The sequence below is a fragment of the Candida parapsilosis genome, contig 005809 (assembly GCF_000182765.1).
Source record: "Candida parapsilosis strain CDC317 annotated contig 005809".
Taxonomy (NCBI): Eukaryota; Fungi; Ascomycota; class Pichiomycetes; order Serinales; family Debaryomycetaceae; genus Lodderomyces; species Lodderomyces parapsilosis.
Genome location: NW_023503281.1, coordinates 1,345,714 through 1,370,286, shown reverse-complemented (window position 1 = coordinate 1,370,286; position 24,573 = coordinate 1,345,714). Strand labels below are relative to the sequence as shown.

Genomic DNA, 24,573 nt, shown 5'->3' with positions numbered 1-24,573 from the left:
GGCAAAAAGAGTATCCTCGTCTTTTTTAGAATAATATATCTTCATCTTTATCCAAGGGAGACAACTCATGGAAAAATGGCAACCTGAGTATTTCCTTTGCAGTTAATCTCTTTGTTGGATCCAATCTGAAACACGAATACAACAACTCCATTAAATACTTATGATCCTTGTAATCTTCCATTTCCTTTTTAAACTCATCAATCATCAAATTGCGTTCATCTTGAGATATATTGGGTTCCTCAGTATATGTAGGCCTAATAAACTTTTCCCCAGTTGAGTTGAATAGATTCAAAGTATCAAAAATGACACTATCCTCAGGGACACTGTCATTGTCAACCTCGGTTTTCAAGAAATCGTACAAAATCTTGATCAAATTGCCATTGGTTTTATGCAATTGATTAATGGAGATTTCCAACCCACACCCATGTAACTCAGCACATTTGACCAATTTCTCGTATCCAAAAATCCATGCCAATTCCAAGATGGCATCAGTATCATCAGGCGAATTGAACAAAGGGAACTTACGAGTTAACAACGAAAACCCAACGATTCCTGCTGACCAAATATCAATTTGGGTAGTTTGGTTTGTGCATTTAAACAAAACTTCAGGTGCTCTAAACCCCCTAGTACCAGCCCTGTTGGCTCTTCTTGGTGGTCGATTATCGGATTTGGGGTATGCACCTTTCACGTACATTCTTTTCGATAAAGATTTGTTGGTAACAAGGGACTCTTTCGACAAACAAGGGCAGCTGGTCGATGTAGAGGAAGAAGAATTGGACGTCAATTGCGTAGCTTGCTTTTCAGCTAATCCAAAATCGACCAAAACGCCACGTCCTTTGAATGGATCGTAAAGGAAATTTGTTGGTTTCAAATCACGATGAATAATTCCTTTACTGTGAACATACTCCAAAGCTTGAAAAAGTTCCCACATATACTTCTTTATTCCCTTGACAGGCAAATCACGGAAGAAATCACGAAAATCATAATGATGGTAATAAGGCAATATAGCCACTATTTGATCTTGGTGACGCAAAACATCCAACAACGGAGCAACTCTTGAGTTACCAGTAAGCATGTAAAGCAAATTCAACTCATTGAATATTCTGTTTGGTGATGACGTGACATAAATTTGCTTTAAAGCAACAATAGCATTCTTTCTCTTCTTTATCTTTGTCAATGCGGCATCACCCATGGCAGTCTTGTGTTTTTTTAAAGGGGGTGATTTCCAAACGTCACTATTGAGTCTGATTCTGCCGTTGATTGCCTCTGCTTTGTATACGGTGGAAAACGTACCTTCACCTATTTTGTCTATCAATCTATAATCAGTGGCCAATATGGGGAAATGTTGCTCAAGTTTATGCATATCTTCAAGGACTTCAAGGGAAACTTCGTCTTCATCTTCTTCTTGTTGCTGTTCCACCACATACGATTTTTCCTGGAATGGAGCTAGTGGTCGCTGTATTTGAGATGCCGAAGACACAATGTGTTTTGGCTGTTGCTGTTGTTGTTGTTGTTGCTGCTGCTGTTGTTGTTGTTGCTGCTGTTGTTGTTGTTGCTGCTGTTGTTGTTGTTGCTGTTGTTGTTGCTGTTGTTGCTGTTGTTGATGCTGATGATGACGATGTGGCTGCTGCTGGTACAGGTCTTGTAATGAGCCTTGATAGAGCTGTGAATGAGATACATGAACCTCTTGCGATCGAACTCCAGGTGAGTTTAGTAGGTTCTGATTCTTTAGAAATGATTTGTTAAAGCTATGCTGCAGCAATTTGAAGTCATTTGGATCAGCTTTGGTGTTGCCTTGTGACTTGTCTTTGAATGGATCATCTGAATCTTCACTATGTCTAGCACGCTTAAGTCCTCCTCCTGCTGCTGCTGCTGCTGCTGTTGTTGTTGATACACGATATACCTGTGTGTAATTATTTGTCGCAATTGATGTGCGATTTGTTGGTTGCCGGGTGGTTGATGAGGACGCGTTGGAATGTTGTGAGTTTGACAATCTTGATGGATCTCGTTGATGAAGTATGGATTCAGCTAGTATATCCAGTGACATTGTAGGTGCACTGACAATAGACAGAAGCAAAGTGGAGAGGATTTTATTGTTGTAGACTGTTATGTGGAGTTGCAACTTTTCAGTAAAGAAATCACTTATCCTTTCTGTTGTTAATGAAGTGTCAAAGTAGGAGAAAGGAATGTTTTGTTTTTTTTTTCCAAAAGGTAAACAAGTCGTCAGTGTGTCGCAAATGAATATGTTTGGTCATATGTTTTGTGCGACACCGAAATGGGTCAAATTTTCTCGGTTTGCGACAAAGAAAAATTTTCAACCATATCATTGCACTATTGGTTGTGGGAGTAAGAAATTACTTAACCAAAAATGAATGTGAGAAGTGCCAGCAATTGCAATGTTCTAAGACTGTTTTCAACTTCTAGTCGAATGTTGAGAATTAGTAGAAAAGAGTTAATGGACAAGGCAAGACTACTCAAAGAGTTTCGTCAGTTTCTTGGTCCTAGAAGCATTACTGGTGATTATCATAAAAACAAATATTACTACCCACCGCAGAATAACAGACCGAATTATATTGTAAACGATGGGAAATCAGTAGTTGGAGGAAGTTCCAAATTGGGTCAATCAAGAGTCAGAAACATTGATGAACCTGGCAGAGACCCACATCTACACCCATTTCCTCATAACATTTACACCAAAACAGCATATATAATACTGGAACATTTAAAAATTCAGATTGTTGAGGATGAACAAGTTAATGGGTTGCATCCACAAGAAATTGCTCATAAGTATGGCATAAACTTGCAAAGAGTTGAAGCCATTTTAAAGCTCAGTGCCATTGAGAAGAATTTTCAACCAAAGGTATGTGTACAAAAGCCCCCACGGCAAGAAGTTTTTGATCCTTAATATGATGAAATTGCATTTATATATTTATTCGATTAGTCTTTAAGACACCAAACTCACATGGTTATAAACCTATGCCCTGAAAAAGTAGGGGATCAAAACAAAAGTCTTGCCATTGATGAAGATGAAACTTGGTTGGTACTAACTTTTGAATGATTTAGGAGGAGATTGCGGAAGATTTGAAATCATTTTCAACCATTATGAAACGTATGTTCCCAGTATTTAAAGGTGGTTACACTGCCGATAACTTGACCGAAATTCCGACCCCACACAAGACATTGACCGATAGATTCTTGACCATTGAAGAAAACGAGCCATTTGGGCCTGTGGATGCTGCCAAGATTCTACATCTTGAGCCTGCTTCCAAAACTTTAAAAAAATTGACTGAATTCAATCTCGAAGAAGCTCAAAAACAACAACAAGCAATCGAGGATAAGAAAATTGATATTGTGTACGGTAAAAAGAGAAAAGATGAAAACAAACTTTTCAGATTCACAATGAAGAATGTTGGTGAGTTTGGTCATCGTTATGGTGCTTCTAGAAGAGATAGGAAGTTGGATAGAGCCATAGGATTTGATGCATCAGGTAAGATGATTTATTTACACCCAGATCAATAAGGAATATCGAACAACAGGGTGCACTGCTTGTATATAAGTTAAAATGACGACCTGGGGGCACATTATCTATGGGATTTGATAGTGTAAGGATACAGGTGTTTGTAATGTGTAGCTTTCAGCTTTCTTATAAGCTCAATGCCAAATTTCGTAGTCGCGACAATGACGACACGTCTTTTGAACTCAAAAAAATTTTTATTTTTTTTTCCACTGAACGAATTCTTTCTATTCCAACAACACGGGTACATCATAAGCAACTCCAAACTTTCCATCAAGATGTACATCCAGTCGATACTTTGTGTTTTGGCTTTTGCCCAATTGATTTCAGCATCAGCATTCACCTTCATATTGGGTGCCAAAGAAAAATCCTGTTTTTATGTGTTTACTGAAAAGCCATCCACTCAAATCAGATACTATTTTGCTGTTCAAAGTGGTGGTTCCTTTGATGTTGATTATGTCATAAGTGATCCAAACCAAAACATTATCTACCAAGAGAATAAGAAGAGGCATGGTGATTTTGTCTTTCCAGCACAAACTCCTGGTGAATATGAATTCTGTTTTTCAAATACCATGTCTACGTACCTGGAAAAAGTTGTTGATTTTGAAATCGAGGTTGAGGATGAATCCACTTCCAACAATGTCAAAGCTAGCTTACCAAATCAACCAAACGCTAAACCTTTAGCCCATGTGGAAAATATGCGAGCAACTGTTGATAATATCGAATCACAATTGGATGGGTTGGCAAAAACTTTACAATTTTACAAGACCAGAAATAGTAGGAACCAAGCTACCGTTCAATCTACTGAATCGAGAATCTTTTACTTTTCTGTATTTGAGGTTCTATTGATGGTTGGTATGGCTGTTTTACAAATTACAATTGTTCAATTGTTTTTCAAAGGTTCAAGAAAACAATTGGTTTAGATAGGGTGAAGTAGAAAAATTAGTATAATCGTATTTAACCAGCAATACAAACAGGAAAATACACATATCATATTAGAATACAGAACATACGTACCCTTGAGCACACATATATACACACACACACACACACATATATATATATATATAGAGAGAGAGAGAGAGATTGAGTCATTGACTTATCTTCCCTCCTACTGTTGTCATTGCCGCTATCATTACTTTCTTCCATCATGTCACTACTTGATGTGAAGTCAGGCACTACCCAATTTTCGCGGACCCCTTCACCAAAACCTATTCTACAAAGATTAGATCAGGAGTTTCCCGATGACGAAGGGGAGGAGGAGGAGGAAAATGCTTCCCAGGTAGTGGTTGCAGAAGATCAATTGGCAAGAGAGTCAGATATCACAGTTTCAAACATCAAACTGTCCCAAGCAGAATACCGAGGGTTCACAATCTATGTTTTGAGTTCATTGGCACTTTTTTTGTACATTGCATGGGCATTGATACCACCATCAACGTTACACAAGCTATCTATTGATTATTACCCAGGCAAGTATTGGAGTATTGCAGTTCCTAGTTACTCGTTAATGTTGATGGTGTTCGTTTATTGGTTCCTCGCATTATACAATACCGAGGTATTGACTTTGAAATTAAATGATGTAAACACATTTGTTGATCAATATACCCAATATCCTAACTCTGATGGTAACGAGAATAATGAAGTAATCAAAGAGTATATACATCAAGCTCCAAGTGGTGTGTGGGATCTTCCAATAACTTTGGTGAATGAAATTTTGTATGAGGATAGTGACTTAGATTGAATCAACAGCAGCTATATATTGGCATTGCATTACCTATTCAGGGTGAATATTACATCGAAGTGACAATTTGACATATCAGTTGGGGGTTCAAATAATGTTATTTACCACCTAGCCATCGATTTTGAATGTCACAAATTCTTGTCGACCTAGCTAGCAAATAAGCAGGTTCAAAGTTACAGGATGATGCACATACACTCAAGGAACGGTGAAGGGTCTATGGCTTTACACATTATTCTTCAGAGTTGTTATTTTTTGGTCGATCAATGTGACACTCAGGACAAAGGTCCTACAAAGATCTAATACTCTTTGGCTCTTGCATATTAATTAGGCATGCTTGAGGAGAGATACGTAAAAATTTGTCGTGCTGATGTCAGGCAACAATAAGGCATCCTTACTGAAAATTATATTGACAGAATTCTTTTGGATCAAACGCGGAACGCTATTGGAAGTTTGTCGCTTGACCAGTATTCACTTAGTGCATAGCACTCGACAAAGGCGATAAAGATTTGCCCATAAATATGGTACTATAGTCAGCATACACAAATGACAATGGAGCACAGGAGAATGATGCTAGTCGATATACACCTGGACACAATTCACCAACACCACCGTTTCTAAAGAATACATCATCACCAGTTGCGTACGCGTATTTTTCTATTACTAGAGAGTTTCAACAATACGGATTGACAAACAAGTTTGAATTGTAACCTGAGCAGTGAACTCATTGCAAGTTCGCACTTTGATAAAGACTCAGTCCATTACTGCTGTGAAGCAGTCTCCTTACGTACTCTACACCTCTTTACCACTTTATAATTGAACTCTAAATACTTTTTCTCACCTATACATCTATATACTTTTTCTCGCCTATATATCTATAAACTACTAATTGAGGTTACTTACACCTTGTGCTCAATGGTATCACACAACTGTTATCTAATGTCGACCCTTTTCTTCTTTTTTGGAAAACTCCTCCCATTTTGCATCGCTCAATTAAATATCTAAGCTATTTCTCAACGTAGGACTAACAAATTTCAACACTTGATTCCACCCCTCTTGTCCCACCACTGACTTGTAATGATTGATCAAGTTCAAAAATTGTTGCTGTAATTCGCTGGTTGCGTCATCATAACTTGCCAAGACTTCTAAAAATTTAGCGAGGTTGACTTTACCTTGTTGAGTTTGCAAACCACCAAAACCAGAATCGGGGTTTACCTCAATGATTTTCAACATACCTTGCAATCCAGTTTGTTTCTCTTCATTATCCACCAAATGAACAAACCTGGTGCACCAAGGGGTTATAAACTCGATCAACCTTGGTGCGAGTAGTTCCGCCCCTACAAGACCCATCCTTCCTAAACATATGGCACAATTCTCCAACACCGTCACTTGAGTGTCGGCACTATTGATGACGGGTACTAGTAGATTGATCAAATTCGACAAGTACGGTTCCGAGTCCTTGGCTGGTAATCTAATGACCATTTCACCCAATGCCCAGATAGCATTGTTATAAACTGGGAATGTCTCTGAACTTCTATTATTTATCTCATTGCCAATACTAATGAATATCAGATGCAAATACGGTTTCAAAAGATCGATAGTATAGATGGCCATATCTCCAAGTAACGCATAAGCTGATTGTCTAACATCAGAGTTGAAATCCTCAAAACACACCAACAAACAGTCAATCAAGTCAAAACTGGGTTTGTCATGATGTTGAATCAAATCTATTGAATGAAACTCAAATCCTTGTATCAACCCATCCACCAAATCCAATGACGTGACCATGAAATCCTTCTCTGGTGTATCTATCGATGGATCAGTTTGACAGCTTTGATCCATTATGATACAATTTGACAATATCTTCAAAGCTCGGTCATACACTGGAATGGCATATGGAGCAAACAATTCCTTCAAAGTGGCAGCAACCGATGCCATACACTCAAGCAAGGGCCACAAAGCGGTATCATCATCCGGTAATTGGTCCCATCTTTGCAATAAGGGAGGTAGCAAGATGGAAACATAATTGGGATCTCGTGATAAATTTTCATATCCCATCTTTTCAACAAATGTCTGCACGCAATCATACAAAATAATCAAATTTTTACGTTGATATCTTTGGAAACATTGAGCAAAATGATTAAGCAATGGTTCAAGATAAAACTCAATCAATTGTGGATCACTTTCTTCAATGAATGCCGATAAAGCAGAGCAAGCAGCTTCTTGTACAATTTTTTTGGAATCCAAAGCACAAGCAACAATCGATTGGAAAGTGGGTTGGAAAAAAGTGGCATACTCACCACCTTCATGTGCCTCTTGGCTAACCCACGCAGCATATCTGGATAACGTCCAACATGCAATTTGTCTTACTCTTGGCTGTTCATCTTGTAACCTATCAACAAGGAATGGAACCAACTCGGGCAATTTATCACTGGCCAAGTTGATAAAACTGTTACTCATGGCACCAAATGCCAATATTGCCGCTTCTCTGATTGGCCATTGCGTCGATACAATTTTCTCTTGCAAAATGGGTAACGCCAAAATGAGAACATCTTGTGGTAGATTTTCGCTCAAGACATCCAAAGTAGCAGCCGAACATTTTCTCAAGCTCCATTCACCCATGTCGTCATCATCATCTTCGTCATCCTCGTCATCTTCGTCATCATCTTGATCTTTGTCATTATTGTCGTCGTCACCTTGACCATTGGTCGCACCTATTCCATTTGCACCGTTATTTGTAACATCTCCATTTGCTGTCCCATTGATTCTCCTAGCTTCTTTTGATTTGGCATTGGTTGGTTTTATATCTTCATCCTTATCAGCCACATCAGCATCATCATTGTTATCGGCGACTTCCATGAGGAACATTTCTTCTTCCGAGTACACCATTTTGTCCAACAATATGGGCAAAATCACTTTCAATTTATCCGTCGTAAAGACAGCCTTGAAATCACTAGAGCTTGCCAATGTCAACAAAAACTCGGCTGCTTCTAAACTCAATTCGTTGTTTGTTCCCTTCTGTATCACATGTAAGCAATAACTCATTATTCCTTCAATTTGTGGTGCCAATTTATCTGGTCTTGTTTCCAAAATTGACAAAAACGCAGTACAAATGTTCTTTTTCAATATATAAGCATCAGAGGTTTCAATGCTATCGCTATCTTGAGCCAATTGAAAGATTTTAGTCAAAAATTGATCAATCAATACAAGAAAAGATTGAGTGTCCAAAATGATAAACTGGTTGAAACAATGCACAGCATATGCCTTGACTTTCATACTTGGCAGATCCATCAATTTCAAAAATTCAGGTAATAAGAAATTCAATGGTCGTTCGCCATTATATTCACGATCAAGTTGCAAATAGGAATCTTCACAAATTTTCGCAAGAGCACTCATTGCTGCTTCCTGGGTGGAGTATTGTTGATCATGGCCAAGTTTCGCACTGACTTCATTGTTTTGTCCATCACGGGCCAAAGTTAATAAGCTTGTTAAAGCAGTTCCCCAATGGGTAATTCCATATATGGAAAACAACGAAGTGATGACATTCCCCGTGATATTTCTCACCATAGCATCAGGACTAGTTAAGCCTTGGATTATGTTACTTGTGATATAGCTTCTATCAATCAGATAATTGCTTTTATTTTTCAAAATGATGTTTTTCAAATTAATACCAGCAGCTGCTCGAACATCTGGCTTGGCAGAATTATCAAAAACTAGAATCGTAAACAAGTAATTTTCGATTTCAAGATTTAGTTTAGCTTGAATCAAAGCTTCGTTAGCCAACTTTCGCTCTTCATTATTGGATGATAAAGTGCCTTGGAAAATGTGTTTTAATTGTTCAACTGCATTGGGATCGGGTGTCCAAGTCATATTTCTTTGTGTATCTGGTTCGTTCAGTGTAGATCTTTTCTCTTTGGTTTTGTTTTTTTTTAAGTGAAAATGTGTATATAAACAAATAAGTTGTGTATGTCAATGCTGCATGTAAAACGGATAGTTTGGGTCTGAGAGTGGTGAGTACCAAATGGATATTGTGTTAACCTGAGTCTTCGAAAATGGTTGCAGAATTTTTTTTTTCTTCTTTTTCTTTGAGACTATGTAAAAGAATATTTATTCATGCGAACCAGAAAAGGTAAGAGCCGCACAAAATAACCACTTTGGAATCACAACAAAGCCTAGTTTGTTCGTAAAGAGGAAAGAAATCATTAATCACTTAGTCTACTGAAAAGCATATGCAGTTTAAATGCCTTCACAAATCTCATATGCATAAAGTACAAAGTTTCAATCATATTATAAACATACACAAACCATAAGATCAACTCATGGCAACTTCTTTCCCTCCACTTTGCACAACTAAAGCTGGTTGAAGTATTTCTAGATTGGGGTGGTGAGTCACCTTGATCTATCAAACCCTAGAAAAAATGAAGAAAAGATGGGTCTAACCTCCAGCACTAGCGTGCTATGCAACCTAACAAATTCAATCAATCAAACCTCAATTGTCAATCAACTCATTGATTCTCATTCTTTTTGTGGCCGACGTTATTCCGTCAGGTTCCTCGCTGGAACATCTGGTACTGACCAGATCAAACCCCTTTTCATCCTTCATTTCCACGTCGTTTTCTTTTTCATTCGGCGTGATTACTTCCTCCTTTGGATCTTCTGGTACTTCTCCATTAACCCACGTTTCAACATGTGCCAATTGCTCGCTGAAAACATTGGTCAATTTTGTAATCATTTCCAAACTTTCTTTAGCAAAAACAAAAATACGATCATTTCCTCCGTCGTCTTCAGCGTGTTGCAATGATGCAGGTAAACGCAATATTATGTCACGTATGGTGTTTTTCAACTCATAGTCGTGCATACAAGATCCATATGATGAAGTTGGAGTTAAAGTAGATGTGGGTGTGTTTGCTGCATCAGTAGATCCACTAGGTACTGGGGACCCATTAAAGGAGCTCGTGCGAGAAAGCGTGTGTGGATGATAAGCTGCTGGGGTTGTAGGGGTTGCTGGGGTCCCTATTGCTGCTGGGGCTTGTGCAGCTGTCACTTGTGATTGTGGTGGTGCTGATGGTGCTGTGGCTGTTAAAGTGCTTGGACGAAAGTTCAGTATAAGATGAATAATCTTTTTCACGGTACCAACAATTTCACCTTTGGTCTTTTCGGTTGTTTTATCGGACAAAACTGACTCATTGGATCGTTGTGCTTGTAACTGATGTCTCTTTTCTTTAATTGCCATTTCAGTTTCATCAAGTTTTAATTGAAGGAAATTGATTTTGGAGTTGATGGTTGCATTGGCTGCTTGTAAAATGTGAATGCAAAACTGTAATCTTTTTTTAGCATCTGAACTTGGTACAATACCAGACTGTGATGAAGTTGTTGCTGTAGACATGTTTGAAGAAGTAGATAATCTCCGCTTTTTCTGTTTGTTATCAAATGAAGACATTGTATGTTGATTCAATGTAGAAGAAAGAGGTGATCCAGCACCATGAGATGAGGAAGAAGATGCATGTCGCTTGGTTTGGTGTCTTGTGTTTAAATTGTCTTCAATTCTGGTAACCATTGGTATAGTTGCGGCTTCAACAATACCAGCAGCGTAGTTGAATGAAGAATATCTTCTTTTTGAAGTTTCGTAGTATTTAACTGCATTCATAACAATTGGATGTTTAGCAACCATAGAAACAGTGGATACAAGAGGATGCCTCTGTTGTCTTTGAGAATCAGTCATCATTTCTGAATCATCTTCATAATCAGTAGTGACCATAGTATCAGCATCAGAAGGAGGAGTGGCACTTCGAGTCAATTGTGTTAATGTTTGAGCGGCTGACAAATCTCTTTGCTCTTGGGGTATCATGGGTGGTAGTGGGAGCAGTTGCTGTTGCGGTTGCAGTTGACCTTCATTATTGAGCATATGATGAATAGAAAGTGAAGAAGCGGATGATGTAGATCCTGTTCGATGAGTGGGTGAAACTGAAGCGCCCTTGTCAACAACAGGTTCCTGTGAGTAAGGTGGTGGTGGAACCTCTGGGGTACTTAAATCTGTATCTGCTGATGATGCTGTGCTATGGAAGTTAGTGGTGATTGGTGCCATGATATTATGAGATGTGCTGTTCTCTAGTACGACGTGTGTGTTGAAGTTGTAATTGAAAAAAATGGTGAGTTTCTGTGTTTAGTAAGGATTGACCCTGGTGTTATATATATCACAAGTGGAAAATAAACACTGTGTTGTGTGTGAAGGGGAGTGGTGGTGTATAACTTTTTAAAGAAAAAAAAAGGATTAAAGGAGGCAGACACTGAACAGTGAGTAACGGTTGATGATGGAGTTGGTTTTCCCTTCTAGTGTATGTGTGTAGAAACAAGTAGACTTATATATACCCTCTATTCCAATGTGAACGTTGAATAAATGTTGATAAGAATTAAAACTGTTGTTGGTGATATTGTTGATGATGTTGTTGGGGGGGTCTTCAAATGGTTATATAGAAGAAGAAAAAAGCAGAGTAATTGTAGTAGTAGCAGTAGTAGTGTACCATGTGATTAAAACTTTAATAAGTAAGAGTAGTAAAAAAAAACGTTTGTATTACGTAATAGTTTATTTTTGCCTGTGATAATTTTTTTATGGCATTTGACTTGTACACTTACGGCATTATAATGTAGCTTCTGTATCTTTCTCTCTCTGCCCCCTTTGAAGGTAGATCTCTTACTGTCTATGCTCTGGATTAACTGCAACTGTACCCAGCATATTTCATGGCAATAGGCACTTAAATACCATGTCTCATCCTTGAAACAAGTTCACAAAGTGCACAGGTTTCTATCACGCGTAATGCCATGCTATACAGTGTTATCAATCAGACACAAATATACATTCTATCTAGTGCTTAACTCCAGAAATCACCACATATTATCCTCACCTTCAAGTCTAGGTTTGTGAAAACTCCCAAATTTCGATCCAAATGAAGTCTGAAGATCGTATGTGTCTCTTTTTTTTCACAAGACACGCATAAATCAAATCGAATAAAAAAAAAAAACTCCGAGAGCACGTGACTGGTTGCAGATGAAGTTTAAGTTTAAAGCCGAAAAAGAATAAGAAAGAAAGTTTCCTTTCTACCCCGCTTTCTTCTCCACCTCCCCTGCCCTCCCCCCCAAAAGAAAAAAAAAAGAAAAGGAAATACTCAACAGTTTTATATATAAGCTCACATACGTTTGAGACATGCGAGTAACACAAGAATAAGTGGATGTAAATTACGTATAGTTTGATACCTCTTGTATGTCTATGCTGAGTGAATACAAATATTACACCATTGATAAAGTACACGTTCTCTCCATTGTCTTGTGAAAAATACATTTTGTTTAGTCTGCTTGCAGCTTTTGTGTTATTTTTTACTTTTATAGTTCCCGTTACAGATCTCGGTTTTTTTCTTTCTTTTTTGGCATGTGATAAAAGTGAAGTTACGATCGAAAGAGAGACAGAGAGAGAGAGAAGAGTGTGTGTTTAGATCCTGCGCTAGGCATAACCTTTACTCATGAACTCTCAACCAACAATATCCAATCATTATCATTTGCAGTTCTCTTTCTTCACGGGTTCTTTTCTAGGCTTCAAGGTTGAGATTGTGAGTCCTCCATTTTGTATTCGTTTTTTTTTTTTTGGGTAATTGTCTCAGATGCAATCATTCAACCATGCCATCAGCCTTTCCTTTTCCGGGACTTTTATCACCCTTTTTCGCCTTCCCCTCAATTCTACTCGTAATGCTCTTATCTCCAGATTCGTTATCTCCATTTTGGAACTGCTTACGCACTTCCTACCATTTGCCAGCCCCCCCTTTTTCGCAACACGCAACTACAGCGCAAAAGAACAACCCAATTATTTGAAAGGTACATCGAAACGAATGGAGGACAGTGTTATGTCACTATCAACGTTGTAGGAGACACATTCTTTATAGAAGTTATCAATGCTTACTTTGCAAACGTATAGTGCAAAAACAAGAGCACAAATTATCCTATCATCATAAACCTCCCTGCACTTTCTTTTTACATCCCTGTGTTATATTTACGCATCGTTGTTTTGTTCATTTATCTAATCAAATACTTCTTCTATTTACTGTAGTTTGATTCAAACTCCAAATCACTACTACCCATCGATTCATCTCTCTCTCTGTCTCTTTCCATTTACTCATTTTCACGTACATATTCAATAGCTTTAGCCTTAACTTTACCAACCATCTTGTCATCGCCTTGACTTTCTTCGTATTCCAACCACTTGTTGAAAAAGAACTTGGCCTGTTTACGTGATACTTTTTTATTCTCAATCACTCTTTCAAACAAACTTTCAACTTGTTGCTTATTGGATGCGGTCTTGCTCTTGTTCTTCTCCTTGTCCTCGTCAACATCACCACCACCACCACCACATTTAATCTCTTGATCAATATATACATTCCACAAATCGATTCTCTTTGGAGCATCAGCTATAAGTCCCTCAAATAATGATCTTGCTTGTTCAATATCCCCCTTGGCGTATTCTAATTGTGCAAATTTGCGTACAACTTCGATATGGTCACGTTTGGGCAACACTTGTAAAGCTTTGGCCAATACTTGACGAGCTTCGTTGTTCGCATCTTGATCTAACAAAAATGATCCATACAAAACCCACGTCAAGACATTTTGACCAAATTTTTTACTCATAACTTTGAACAAATCGTTTGCTTGATCAAACTTCTCACTCATTATCAATATACTGGCCAATTTTTGATGGATTGTAAATGAATCCATATACTGACAAGCTTTTTTGAAAACAGCATCTAAACTTTCATCAGTACCAAATGTGTTTTCCAAATTTAGCAATGCTATCCAAATGTTTAATTTTTCTTGTTCTTCACGATAATTGATTGTTTCTAAAGCACGCTCACCAATTTGTCTTGCTTTATCAACTTCACTCAATTGTAAATTGAATGACATATAATTCATCCACAAAATAGAACTATTAGGATTACCGATCAATAACCTTTCAAAATCAGCAACCGATTGTGGTGCGCGAGTGTTCAAATCAATAGTCTTGTCCTCCACTTTTGTTTGCTTACGAGATTTCTTCGGTTTCAAGCTCTTTGAATTATTCACGAAATCTTCATCATCAGAAGAGGTATTATTGTCCTCGGTTTGGTCAAGAATCGACGCAGTCCAGTCGAAACCATTGGTGGATAAGGAACGTGGTTCCGAAGTTGCTTGTGCTTCTTCTTCGTCGTCTTCTTCACCGCTCTCGTTGTCATCATCAGATACATCTTCTTCCTTGTCTTCTTTTTCAGCATCAACAACCACATCATCATTTTCGCTCCCTTCGCTCTCATATTCCTCTTCTTCTTCTTCTTCTTCTTCTTCTTCTTCAGCATCCTTCATTTCAACATCAACTTCGCTCTCGTCCTCCACAAAGTCTTTAAAGTACGATGCCTTCATTCCCAAGGACAACTGCTTCTTTGAAGGATCAATCTTTAAAATTTTCACCTTGACACGATCACCTTCTCCAAACAATGCCATAACATTCTTGACGTCATTTTCTGATATTTCCGTATGATGACACAATCCACTAACATTAACTGTTCCATCTAATTTGACAAATACTCCAAAATCAGTAGTCTTGGTTACATGTCCTTCGAATACATCGCCAACAGCTAAATCATCAAACGATTTCATGGTTTTCAATTCTCCGTTGACTTCACTCTCTTTCAAAGTCATCAAGATTCTACCTTCTTCTTTACAGTTGATGATTTTACCAGTAACCGATTGATTTGGTTTGAAAAACTTTTTCCAATCTTTCAAATACGAATCACTCAAGTCGGAAACTCTCACCAAAGCATAGACTGATCTTCCCAATGAAACATAGACACCATTGGAGCTCACATTCTTGACAAATCCCTTGACGACATCGCCGCGAGATAAGTCTTTAATCGAGTTGATAGTTTTATCCATACTGTCTTTATCCCTCAAGCTAACAGAAATCTTATGTTGATCGACATCTATGTCCAAAACAGTGGCCCCGACATACTCATTGACATGGAATGCATGATCTAGTTTATCAGAATAATCATTCAAAGCATCAGTAATAAAAGACGAAGCGATGACTTTGTCACCAAGATCAACCAAAACGTACAGGTCTTTAACTTTGATGATACGAGCTGGATATGTTTTATCTTTAACCACATCTTCAAACTTGGAAATATACTGTTCTCTCGACGTTAATGACAATGTTTGGTGCTCATTATCCACTTCTTTGACTTTAACTTGCAAAGCTGCACCAATTGGATACTTATTCTCAAAATCATAAAAGATGGAACCATCATCTGATAAATCCATAAAGGAAATACGTCCTTTGATTGATGGTGATATAGATACCCAAACAAACCCACGATCAATATTGTTCACAAAAGCTACGAACTTGTCTCCTTTCTGCACATCCGGGAGTTTCAAATCGCTCAAATTCTTTTTGCGAACTTGGGGGTCTTGTAAGGACAACTCCATAATAGTTTGCTTATTGGTTTTGTTGTGAGTGATTGGCAAAAATGTATGATTCTTGGCATCATGTATACCGATAACCTTTACATTGAGCTCCTCTCCTTTATGGAAACCTGACAGCAATGGTTGGAGAAGGTTTTTGATATCTTTTGTTGACTTGAAGCACTGAGTCACATCAACACGACCATTCAAGTTGTCTGCTAAACGAACATTCAACTGAGTTCCTTTAACAGACTTAATTATGGCTTTGGTGTAAATACCAGAAGCGTAATCTTCAATAGTCTTTTTGGTGGGGTCAACGGGGTTGATCAAATTGTCTCCATCACTATCCTTGCCATTGGCGATTGTCAACAAGAATCTTTTATTCTCTGAATCAACACTCAACACCTTGCATGTTAATGATTGATATTTGTAAAATCTTTTTGATAAATCCTCGTGGGCGCTCTTGGAAACGTATTTGGCCAAAATCAAACCGGTTAATCTCCCAGTAAACGCAACAAAGAGTCCTAAATTTGTAACAGACTTGACATAACCCTTGATGATCCTATTTGGTTGTACGTCATCGAAATCAGTAGGCAATTGCTTCTTCTTTGATGCTTCAATGAGAGACTTTTTAGCAGTGGCGATAACAGTTCTTGCCTTCAAATCCTTCTCCAAAATCAACACTTCCACTTTCGAACTAATCTCAAGCTTCTTGAACAAAGCTCTATTTTGTTCGTAATTGCCATCACTGAGTTGACCATCGTGAACCACTCCTCTTAAATTGGACCCTTCTAATTCAATCAATACCGAATCATTTTTCTTTTCAACAACAACGGCGTGAACAACGGAGATACCAGGTATCAAATTAGCGATTTCGGTCTTTTGTGATGCCGACAACTGACTCGATTGTTTCAAAGTCACCACCAAACGTTTTTGCTCTTCGTTGATATCCAAGATTTTAACATTCACCACCTGACCTAGTTTCAAATACTTTGATGCATCATCAACAAATGTTTCCGAAATCTCAGTCTTTGGTAAAAAGGCACGAAGCGATCCGAAAAAGGACACTAAAACACCTCCATGGACAAATTTCTCTACTATAGCATTGGTCTTTGACCCAACTTTCGCATCATCAAAGCTTGATAGTATTTCATCGTCTTCCAAATTGACCAATGATTTTCTCAAGGTTACCAATGGCGTCTTCCCCTTGTGAGCTAATAGCCTACCTTTAACTTTGGACCCAACTCTAAACTTTCTCTCTGGATAGACAAGCTTTATATCAGACATGTGATTAGGGGGCACAAAGCCTTGAAATTCTTCCAAAAACTTCACTTGTATACCGCCTGAGTCCGGTAAGACTTTGATAATTTCACAGCTTGGTAAAAGTGTTACAACCGGTATGTCTTTTACTGTCAAATAAAGAGCATCAATAACGGTGGGTTTGAAAGTCAAGACGTACAAATTATCAATCATGTTGAATCCGATAACTCTCGCTTTGTGCTTACTGGTAACACTGTAATCAATCAACGTTTTCGATTCGTCAATGTTCGAATTGTGTATCTGACCCAACGTGGATGACCCAAGTTTGACATAAACGTATTCTTGATCAGATCCGAGAACTTCCGCATCGTCAAATACGTGTCCCACTGGGAATGCCTCTAGAGCTTCAGTTTTCGAAGATTCATTGCCCATTTGTAAAGAATGCGACACTAATGAAAGCACTAGCTTTCGAACGCCACCTTTTTGCAAAATCGCCACCACTCTCGTCTTGATGTTACTTCCAATAGCGAATTTGTGCTTCAACTCCTGTGTACTGAAGATTTGAAGATCGGAAAAGTTGAGCGTTCCATCGACTAACCCGTATACCCTTGTCATGATACCAGCATCGGTGACATCGCTGACAAGAGCTTCCACGACTGAACCAACTTGAATAGCATCCACAGACGAAATTGTGGTAATTGGAGTGAGCTTCTTTGCAGTAGTAGATGCGATAGCAGGTTTAACGGTAATGACTCTTCCTGAAGGTTTAGATACGATCGTGGTTGTTAGCACAAGTCCTTCTTTACAAGTTTCGAGATCGATTTCAGCATTTTTCAATTCTTTGTTTGAAACAAATGCAGAAAACCCTTCAATACCGCAATCCAATATCAAACCGTGATCTTCGATAGACTTTACTGAACACAGCACAATGTTTCCTGGAACCAAGTCTTCCTTTTCAAGATTGGCATTAGCTAATTCCGGTTCAATACTCACCTCTATTCTCTTTTTGTTGGAGCTTTCTGTCTCGACAACTTTCGCTTTCAACCATGAACCAACACGAAAAATAGATTTCAAGTCAGGAAACTCTTTCTCCGGCTTTGTACTCATGAGAGTACCACCTTCCCCTTCTTCATCATCGTCATCATCGTCACCCTCGTATTCACTCTCTTCCTCATATTTCTTGATCAAACCGGTGATGTGTGCGCTAATCGCATTAATGGGCACAAATCCAACCAAATTGTTCTCCAAGGCTAACGCCATGTCCAATTTGTTAACTGCTTGGATCTGACCAAAAACAAATGACCCGGGTACTAGATTTTTGAACGACAAATACTCGATTTGTACCTTCTTCTCATCCTCCTCGGCGTCATCTCCGGTTTTTGACACTTCTGAACTGGGCCCTTTCTTTTTGTTTGTGCGTTGCTTCTTTCTAGGTTTGTCTGCCTCCGATCCACTCTTGGCTCTTTTATTTTGATTCGCTACTTCAAATAATACATCTTTCGTAGCTTCATTTGAAATCTCCTTCACCTCTAGCGGAGTCAATCCAGTAGCGCCTCCTCTAGGAAATGCGTACTCATTGCTGCTTATCTTTGAATCAGTGGCATCAGGCATACTATAAGAAAAATGTTGAGTTGATAGTAATGTGTGGTCGCTGAAAGCAAAAAGTTGAGAATTTTCGTTCAGATGAGATGAGAATAAACTTAAGAAGAAGGAAAAAAAAAAAGTAAAGCACAAAAAGAACACAATAATACTTTCAAGGGAGCCCTATGCACTTCGCTATTTTCAGATAATCACATTGTTAGAGTATACGTTCCTATCAATCTATTGACACTAAAAGATTCTTCTATCATTTACTGAACCTGTCTGCTTCCGTTCAAGCATGATTTTGTCTGCCTCATGTAATCCATATTTTTTAATCAATTTAGAATAGAATAACCCACATGCATTGCACAAAGTCCTGCTGCCTTCAGGACCTCTCCTCCACTCTGGCGTCTCTTTCGATCGACAGTGCTGACAAACAATTTCTGGCTTAAGACTCGAGTCGTGGTCAATCCTCCCTGATTCAAAATTGTTCTTGCCCTCGAAATACAAACAAGCATCATTCGAAGGCATGCCAATACCATCATGTTGCATTGGATCGATTGTACTCAATCGAGACTCCATTTTCAAACTCTTTTTTCGAATTTTGGACTGTTCATACCTGGGCAGCAAATGGTGGCTCGAATGTCTTTTTAAAGTATGCCCGCCTCCATCTTTCAACACTTTTGTAACCTTTGATCCTGTTAAACGATGATTCTCATTTTTATCTCGCTTAATGTCCTCCAATAGCTCAGAAACTTTTCGAAGATTATTCAACACCTGATCAATGTCTCCACATTTCATTCTCTTCGCGACACTTTCAAAAGAGTTGCTGCTATTGCCGTAAGTGTAGTACAGCAAGACATTGATTTCCTTGCATTTCAGTTCAAGGTCGATCAAAAATTTTGCTAACTCAGAAATGAACTTGTAGTCCTCATCCTTGTGTTGCTGACCCAGATCTTGTTCCACCTTGGACATATCCAAACTTTCAATGGAAGACGGCGATGTTGAATAGGATGGTAAGTTGGCTTCTGTTTTGGTTACATAGTATTGATTAGGAAAACTCTCGTGTCTACCATAAATGGGGGTCCCATACATGTACTCTTGACCATGAATAAACGAACGTTCTTTCGAGTTTGCTTCTGTGGACGAGCTTGGTGGTGGAACAGGCTGACTTAGTTCGTGCGTTGCTGAATTTCTAACTGATGATGAATATTGCACAACTCTTTGTGCTGGTGAGACAAATTCAGAATCTTTCAATGTCTCATTCAATTGACGGAATGACGGAAGTCTAGGCATAGACCCTGGATCCTGGCAAATACCACTATTCATTTAAATCCAAATCGCTTGTCCTTGTTTTGAAAGAGATATCCAATGGGGAAACCAGTCAATCAATCAATCAATCACTAGATTTCAGCATATCGCCACATTTATGTACTTTCAGATCAGTGTTTTGTTATTTTCTTTTTTTCCCTTTCTTAAAGAAACGGCATATCATAGAATTTCTTTTCAGTAAAATTGACTGTACTGTAGGTGTGTATCTTGAAAACAATTTGAAGCAAAATTCGATTTTAGTTATGCTGTCAACTTGAGAAAATTAAACATTTTTGAACACAAAATGAGTAAACATAGAAATTTTTTAGGAAATTAAAAAAATTCCTTGCATGGTCTGGCATACTGAACCAGCCTCTGGGTCTAGATCGCCACCCTATGGATATAGATCATTTCTTTTTCTTCTTCTTTTTCGCTGACGCTGAAGATTGCTTAACAATCACAGTACCTTGCTTGACATCATCTGACTCGTTTTGAAGTTTTTCCTGACTATCGAGGTAAAACATTAGGTCCGCCACTTGCTCACTTAGATCCTTATTTTGCTTTTTGAGATCGTCAATGTTATTTCTTAGCTCATCATTGACCTTGGTTACATGCTCAATTCTTCTTGAAAAGGCCTCGTTTAAGGCATTGGTTGAGCTGAGCTGCTTGCTCAAATTGTGAATCTTTTCCTCCTTATTTTGAATCTTCTCCTTCAATGCCGGCACGACGGATGTTGTGAGATCCGTTATTTTACTGGATAAATTTTCGATTTCAAGCTGAAACTCCTTAATGGTATCCAGATTCAAAGTTGATGTGACAGTAGAGCCTTTTCTTGATTTGAGCGATGATGTAAGCTGTAATGCCTGTTGATCCAAAAGATCCTGATAATATTCACGCTGACTTGCAAGTTGGCTTATTAGCAACTGGGAGTATTCAAAACCAACGGCATCGATCTTATCAACGTTATTCCTATAAGATTTTGACTCCTTTGAATCTCCTTTATCTGGTAGCTCGACTAATTTACCATCCGATTCATTTGTTACTAATCGGTGCACGTAGTTGTCACCTGCATAATCCCACACCCTACTTGTATTTATTTCCATAGCAAAACAATGACCCGTGGTGACAAAGTGCTTTAACGAGTGTTGCTCGGGCGCATACCTACTGCATCCTACATTTCCACAAATCAAGCAAATCCATAAATTAGACCTCACCTGACAATCCATGCAAACTTCGTTGTCATCGTTTGCTGACGCAGGGGCCAGCAGCTCATTGTCATGTTGGGACATCGATTCTCTTAAATTTAGATTTTGTAACCTCCTATCATGATTCAAGCTTGTAATATTGGTCAAGTTATGCGAGTATCTGCAAACAGGACACGAATCATCTCGCCATTTTGATAGACACTGGCAATGGAACGTATGTTGGCAAGGAATGGTGAGTAAGCCAGTTATGGTTGAATCCAACTTTTCAAGACACACGGGACATGATGGAAGTTCAATTAAAGTGTTGGATGTTGCAACCTCCGCATCTGTGGCAAAGTCCGGTTCATCACTCTCCACCGGCGAAGTGAAAGGGTCGGAAAGAAGAAATGGGATCAATGATTGCATTCCCTCAGGACGATGTTGATAGTGAACTTGAACAGAGTTCACAAAGATAACATGCGAAGTTTCAGGCTCCATTGAATTGAAACTTTTTCCATCAAAGTGGTACTGAAACTCGGCTGCCTTGACAATATCTCGAAACTTGATCAACACCATAAATCGATTTTGCTTGTCACTCCGTAAGATTCTGATGTGCGAAATAAAAGATACAAACGACTCCCCTATGTACCCCAATAGATCTGTCGCGGTAAAGTAAGTAGGTATCGCCAAAATGGCAACCATGGTGTTGTCACCGGAATTCGTCGTAATCTTTCTCTTTTCGTGGGGTCCACCTGACGAATCATCATGTTCAAATTCCCGGTAGAGTCTAATGACACCCTTTCCAATCAGCATGGCTTTGATGGGTTCTATTGTTTCCGGTGTCATTTTCAAATTGGTTGACAATTTGATGTCAATATCTGTAACACTTAGTTCTGAGTATCGATAATCTGAATTCAAGTTTGTAATTGGAAGCAAGTCAATTAAGATATGGTAAGAGTCGTTACCAATCATGCTATTTCCGTACAAGATTATACCTCTATCTTCATGACCCGGGAAATAAAGATGAGAAAAATGATTGTTGTGTCAAGTGGTGTGGCCAACTTTGAGGATTTTTTCCTTTGGATTCAAGATTTTTTAGGAAAACAGCATCAAATAAAAATACATGAACAACGATACCCTCAGAGTTGAATGGTTTATGGTACTTTGTTAATATAAGCACACATCTCACGGCCAACATTGCAATTTCGTCTACAAGCTGGAGTTAATTCAGCGGAATCTACTCACATTTGTGTGTGTATAATTGTCTAAATAGTTTTTAAATGTATAACAAACATGGTTTCTAGCGAGGCACTGCTATGAAATTCAAAGATGATACTTTTCCATATCGAATTCTACCAAACTGGAAAGAATTTCTCCTTGTGTTCCGATAATTTCCTTCTCCTTTCCATCAAGAACAGTTAAGGCATTTGGATCAGGAATCCAGACAACATGAGCATTTGCAGCTATTCCCGAATGAACTCCTGGAATTCCGTCTTCAAAAATGAGGCACTCTTCAATTTTCAAAGACTCCAAGTTCTGTTGAGCTCGCTGCTTGTTGAGGCTAGCCAAGCAAGCAAACCAAATATCAGGGTGTGGCTTGCCTCGACCAGGGGGTATTCTGGGGTCATCCCCAGTTACAATGTGGCCTTCAAAAAGATTGAAACCTTGTTGAAGATGCTTCGTCTTGCGGTCAAAATTGATGGTGTTGGAGCTCGTGCCTAGTGCTATGGGAATGTTTTTCCTGTAAAGTTCTTCCAAAAGCTCTAAAGCTCCTGGTAAAAATCGGGATTTGTGCCATTTGTCAGCCTGAATCACAATAGCTTCTTGAGCAAATTCCTCCGGTGTCAAGGGCAATTTAAACTCCTCGACCATTATCTTTGTGGCTTCCAACCCTGGTCTGCCTTGAAGCTTTATCTTAACATCCCAAGTCATGGGACCCTTCCCATACTTTGCAAGAAGCTCAGAAGCAGCTTCTGTATAAATGTCCTCTGTATTGAGAATGGTTCCATCCATGTCTTTCAAGAGAGTTAGTCGTCTTTATTTAATCTATATCGCAAAACTTTTTAATGTGAACGTACCAAATAAGCATGCTTTGATTTTAGTGTGACTATTATTTGTTGGGTTAGAAAGATGGCTCGCGATTAAACTATATGGACTGAACATACTGTTTTGACCCCGTCATGGTGAATGGAGCTGCTCCAGAGGGAAAGGTTTTATTGAGGTGGGGGGATATAGAACAAAAGAAAAAAATAAAATAAAAATAAAATAAACTTTTCAATTTTGTTCAGAGATTATTCTCAATAGCTAAACCGTGTATTTTATATAAATGTAGCCCACACATGTGAATACTGCCAAGGGGAATACCTAACGAACAAAATCGATCCCAGTAATGGATCATCACAATGGAGCATTCTTGAATAAATACGAAATACTTTCACCATTATGTAATCGTCTGATTGCTTCTGCAATAACAGCCGAAACATCAATAGTGTCCAACTTGTTTGATAACTTTAATTTTTCCTCAAATGGTACTGTGTTGGTACACACAACCTTTTTCAATTTGGAGTTGTTTATATTCTTGATGGCATTTCCCGACAAAATTCCATGCGTCACAATAGCAATGACTTCTTTGGCATTATTGTCGAGTAAGACTTCCGCTGCTTTAGCCAAGGTACCACACGTATCAGCCATATCATCAACAATAACACAAATTTTATTAGTCACGTCTCCTACCAACACCATTCGTGACACTTCGTTAGCTCTTGCTCTCTCTTTATGGATCAAGGCAAAGTTCAAATCAAGTCGATCAGCTAAACCTGCGGCTCTTTTTGCTCCACCGGCATCTGGGGATATTATGATGGCATCCTTGTAATCAATTGTCTCCTTAATGTACCTCACCACACTAGGTTCGGCGTACAAGTTGTCTACCGGAACATCAAAGAAACCTTGTATCTGTGACGCGTGTAAATCCATGGTGATGACGTGGTCACATCCTGCTGTCGTGAGCATGTCTGCCATCAACTTAGCTGTAATGGGTGCTCGTGACTTGTCCTTTCTGTCTTGTCTGGCGTAGGGGAAATTGGGAAGTATAACGGTGATTCTTCTTGCACTGGCTGTCTTGCAAGCATTGATCATGATCATCAATTCAATGACACGGTCATTCACCACGCCAGATCCAATCTGACATATAATAAATATATCTTCGTCTCTAACCGATTCCCCAATTGAAAACTGAACTTCCCCTGTGGATTCTCGTTTCAATTCGCTGGGAGTGATTTGAAGACCCAATCTCTTGGACACTAGTTCAGCAAGGCCACGATGGACATCGCTTGCTAACAACTTGATTGAATTTGTTGACATCTAGGTGTTTTGCGCCGTTGAGGTATCACAAGGGTGTATGTTTGTTGAGCCAGTCAATGAAACTTAAACAGTCCATCATTTTCTCTTTCGATGAGGCACCTCGCATAAATTGTACTAGACAAATGGATTGTGTGCTCAGGAAAGAAAATTTT

At 38.7% G+C, this 24,573-nt stretch overlaps 11 protein-coding genes across 11 annotated transcripts; 3 read left to right on the top strand and 8 right to left on the bottom strand. All coding sequences in view use genetic code 12, as the record gives it.

Moving 5' to 3' along the window:
* Positions 1 to 25: 25 nt before the first annotated feature.
* On the bottom strand, positions 26 to 2,047 carry CDC7 (serine/threonine protein kinase; the record flags this gene model as incomplete). The annotated part of the gene is made up of 1 exon (XM_036809543.1): positions 26 to 2,047. The coding sequence occupies one exon, from the start codon at positions 2,045 to 2,047 to the stop codon at positions 26 to 28; it is 2,022 nt and encodes a 673-aa protein (XP_036666170.1).
* Positions 2,048 to 2,368: 321 nt separating this feature from the next.
* On the top strand, positions 2,369 to 3,519 carry CPAR2_206430 (mitochondrial 37S ribosomal protein mS45; the record flags this gene model as incomplete). The annotated part of the gene is made up of 2 exons (XM_036809542.1): positions 2,369 to 2,860; positions 3,064 to 3,519. The coding sequence occupies 2 exons, from the start codon at positions 2,369 to 2,371 to the stop codon at positions 3,517 to 3,519; spliced, it is 948 nt and encodes a 315-aa protein (XP_036666169.1).
* A 159-nt stretch (positions 3,520 to 3,678) lies between these two features.
* On the top strand, positions 3,679 to 4,437 carry CPAR2_206420 (uncharacterized protein; the record flags this gene model as incomplete). The annotated part of the gene is made up of 1 exon (XM_036809541.1): positions 3,679 to 4,437. One exon carries the CDS (start codon positions 3,679 to 3,681, stop codon positions 4,435 to 4,437), a length of 759 nt encoding a protein of 252 aa, XP_036666168.1.
* A 227-nt stretch (positions 4,438 to 4,664) lies between these two features.
* Positions 4,665 to 5,255, top strand: GPI19 (phosphatidylinositol N-acetylglucosaminyltransferase; the record flags this gene model as incomplete). Its single annotated transcript, XM_036809540.1, has 1 exon — positions 4,665 to 5,255. The coding sequence occupies one exon, from the start codon at positions 4,665 to 4,667 to the stop codon at positions 5,253 to 5,255; it is 591 nt and encodes a 196-aa protein (XP_036666167.1).
* Positions 5,256 to 6,245: 990 nt separating this feature from the next.
* CPAR2_206400 (uncharacterized protein) lies at positions 6,246 to 9,122 on the bottom strand (the record flags this gene model as incomplete). The annotated part of the gene is made up of 1 exon (XM_036809539.1): positions 6,246 to 9,122. The coding sequence occupies one exon, from the start codon at positions 9,120 to 9,122 to the stop codon at positions 6,246 to 6,248; it is 2,877 nt and encodes a 958-aa protein (XP_036666166.1).
* A 619-nt stretch (positions 9,123 to 9,741) lies between these two features.
* On the bottom strand, positions 9,742 to 11,337 carry OPI1 (transcriptional regulator; the record flags this gene model as incomplete). The annotated part of the gene is made up of 1 exon (XM_036809538.1): positions 9,742 to 11,337. One exon carries the CDS (start codon positions 11,335 to 11,337, stop codon positions 9,742 to 9,744), a length of 1,596 nt encoding a protein of 531 aa, XP_036666165.1.
* A 2,072-nt stretch (positions 11,338 to 13,409) lies between these two features.
* On the bottom strand, positions 13,410 to 18,596 carry CPAR2_206380 (uncharacterized protein; the record flags this gene model as incomplete). The annotated part of the gene is made up of 1 exon (XM_036809537.1): positions 13,410 to 18,596. One exon carries the CDS (start codon positions 18,594 to 18,596, stop codon positions 13,410 to 13,412), a length of 5,187 nt encoding a protein of 1,728 aa, XP_036666164.1.
* Positions 18,597 to 18,815: 219 nt separating this feature from the next.
* On the bottom strand, positions 18,816 to 19,895 carry CPAR2_206370 (uncharacterized protein; the record flags this gene model as incomplete). The annotated part of the gene is made up of 1 exon (XM_036809536.1): positions 18,816 to 19,895. One exon carries the CDS (start codon positions 19,893 to 19,895, stop codon positions 18,816 to 18,818), a length of 1,080 nt encoding a protein of 359 aa, XP_036666163.1.
* A 389-nt stretch (positions 19,896 to 20,284) lies between these two features.
* On the bottom strand, positions 20,285 to 22,033 carry CPAR2_206360 (uncharacterized protein; the record flags this gene model as incomplete). Its single annotated transcript, XM_036809535.1, has 1 exon — positions 20,285 to 22,033. One exon carries the CDS (start codon positions 22,031 to 22,033, stop codon positions 20,285 to 20,287), a length of 1,749 nt encoding a protein of 582 aa, XP_036666162.1.
* Positions 22,034 to 22,384: 351 nt separating this feature from the next.
* On the bottom strand, positions 22,385 to 23,243 carry CPAR2_206350 (uncharacterized protein; the record flags this gene model as incomplete). Its single annotated transcript, XM_036809533.1, has 3 exons — positions 22,385 to 23,076; positions 23,140 to 23,168; positions 23,227 to 23,243. 3 exons carry the CDS (start codon positions 23,241 to 23,243, stop codon positions 22,385 to 22,387), a joined length of 738 nt encoding a protein of 245 aa, XP_036666161.1.
* Positions 23,244 to 23,458: 215 nt separating this feature from the next.
* PRS1 (ribose phosphate diphosphokinase subunit) lies at positions 23,459 to 24,421 on the bottom strand (the record flags this gene model as incomplete). Its single annotated transcript, XM_036809532.1, has 1 exon — positions 23,459 to 24,421. One exon carries the CDS (start codon positions 24,419 to 24,421, stop codon positions 23,459 to 23,461), a length of 963 nt encoding a protein of 320 aa, XP_036666160.1.
* Positions 24,422 to 24,573: the final 152 nt, after the last annotated feature.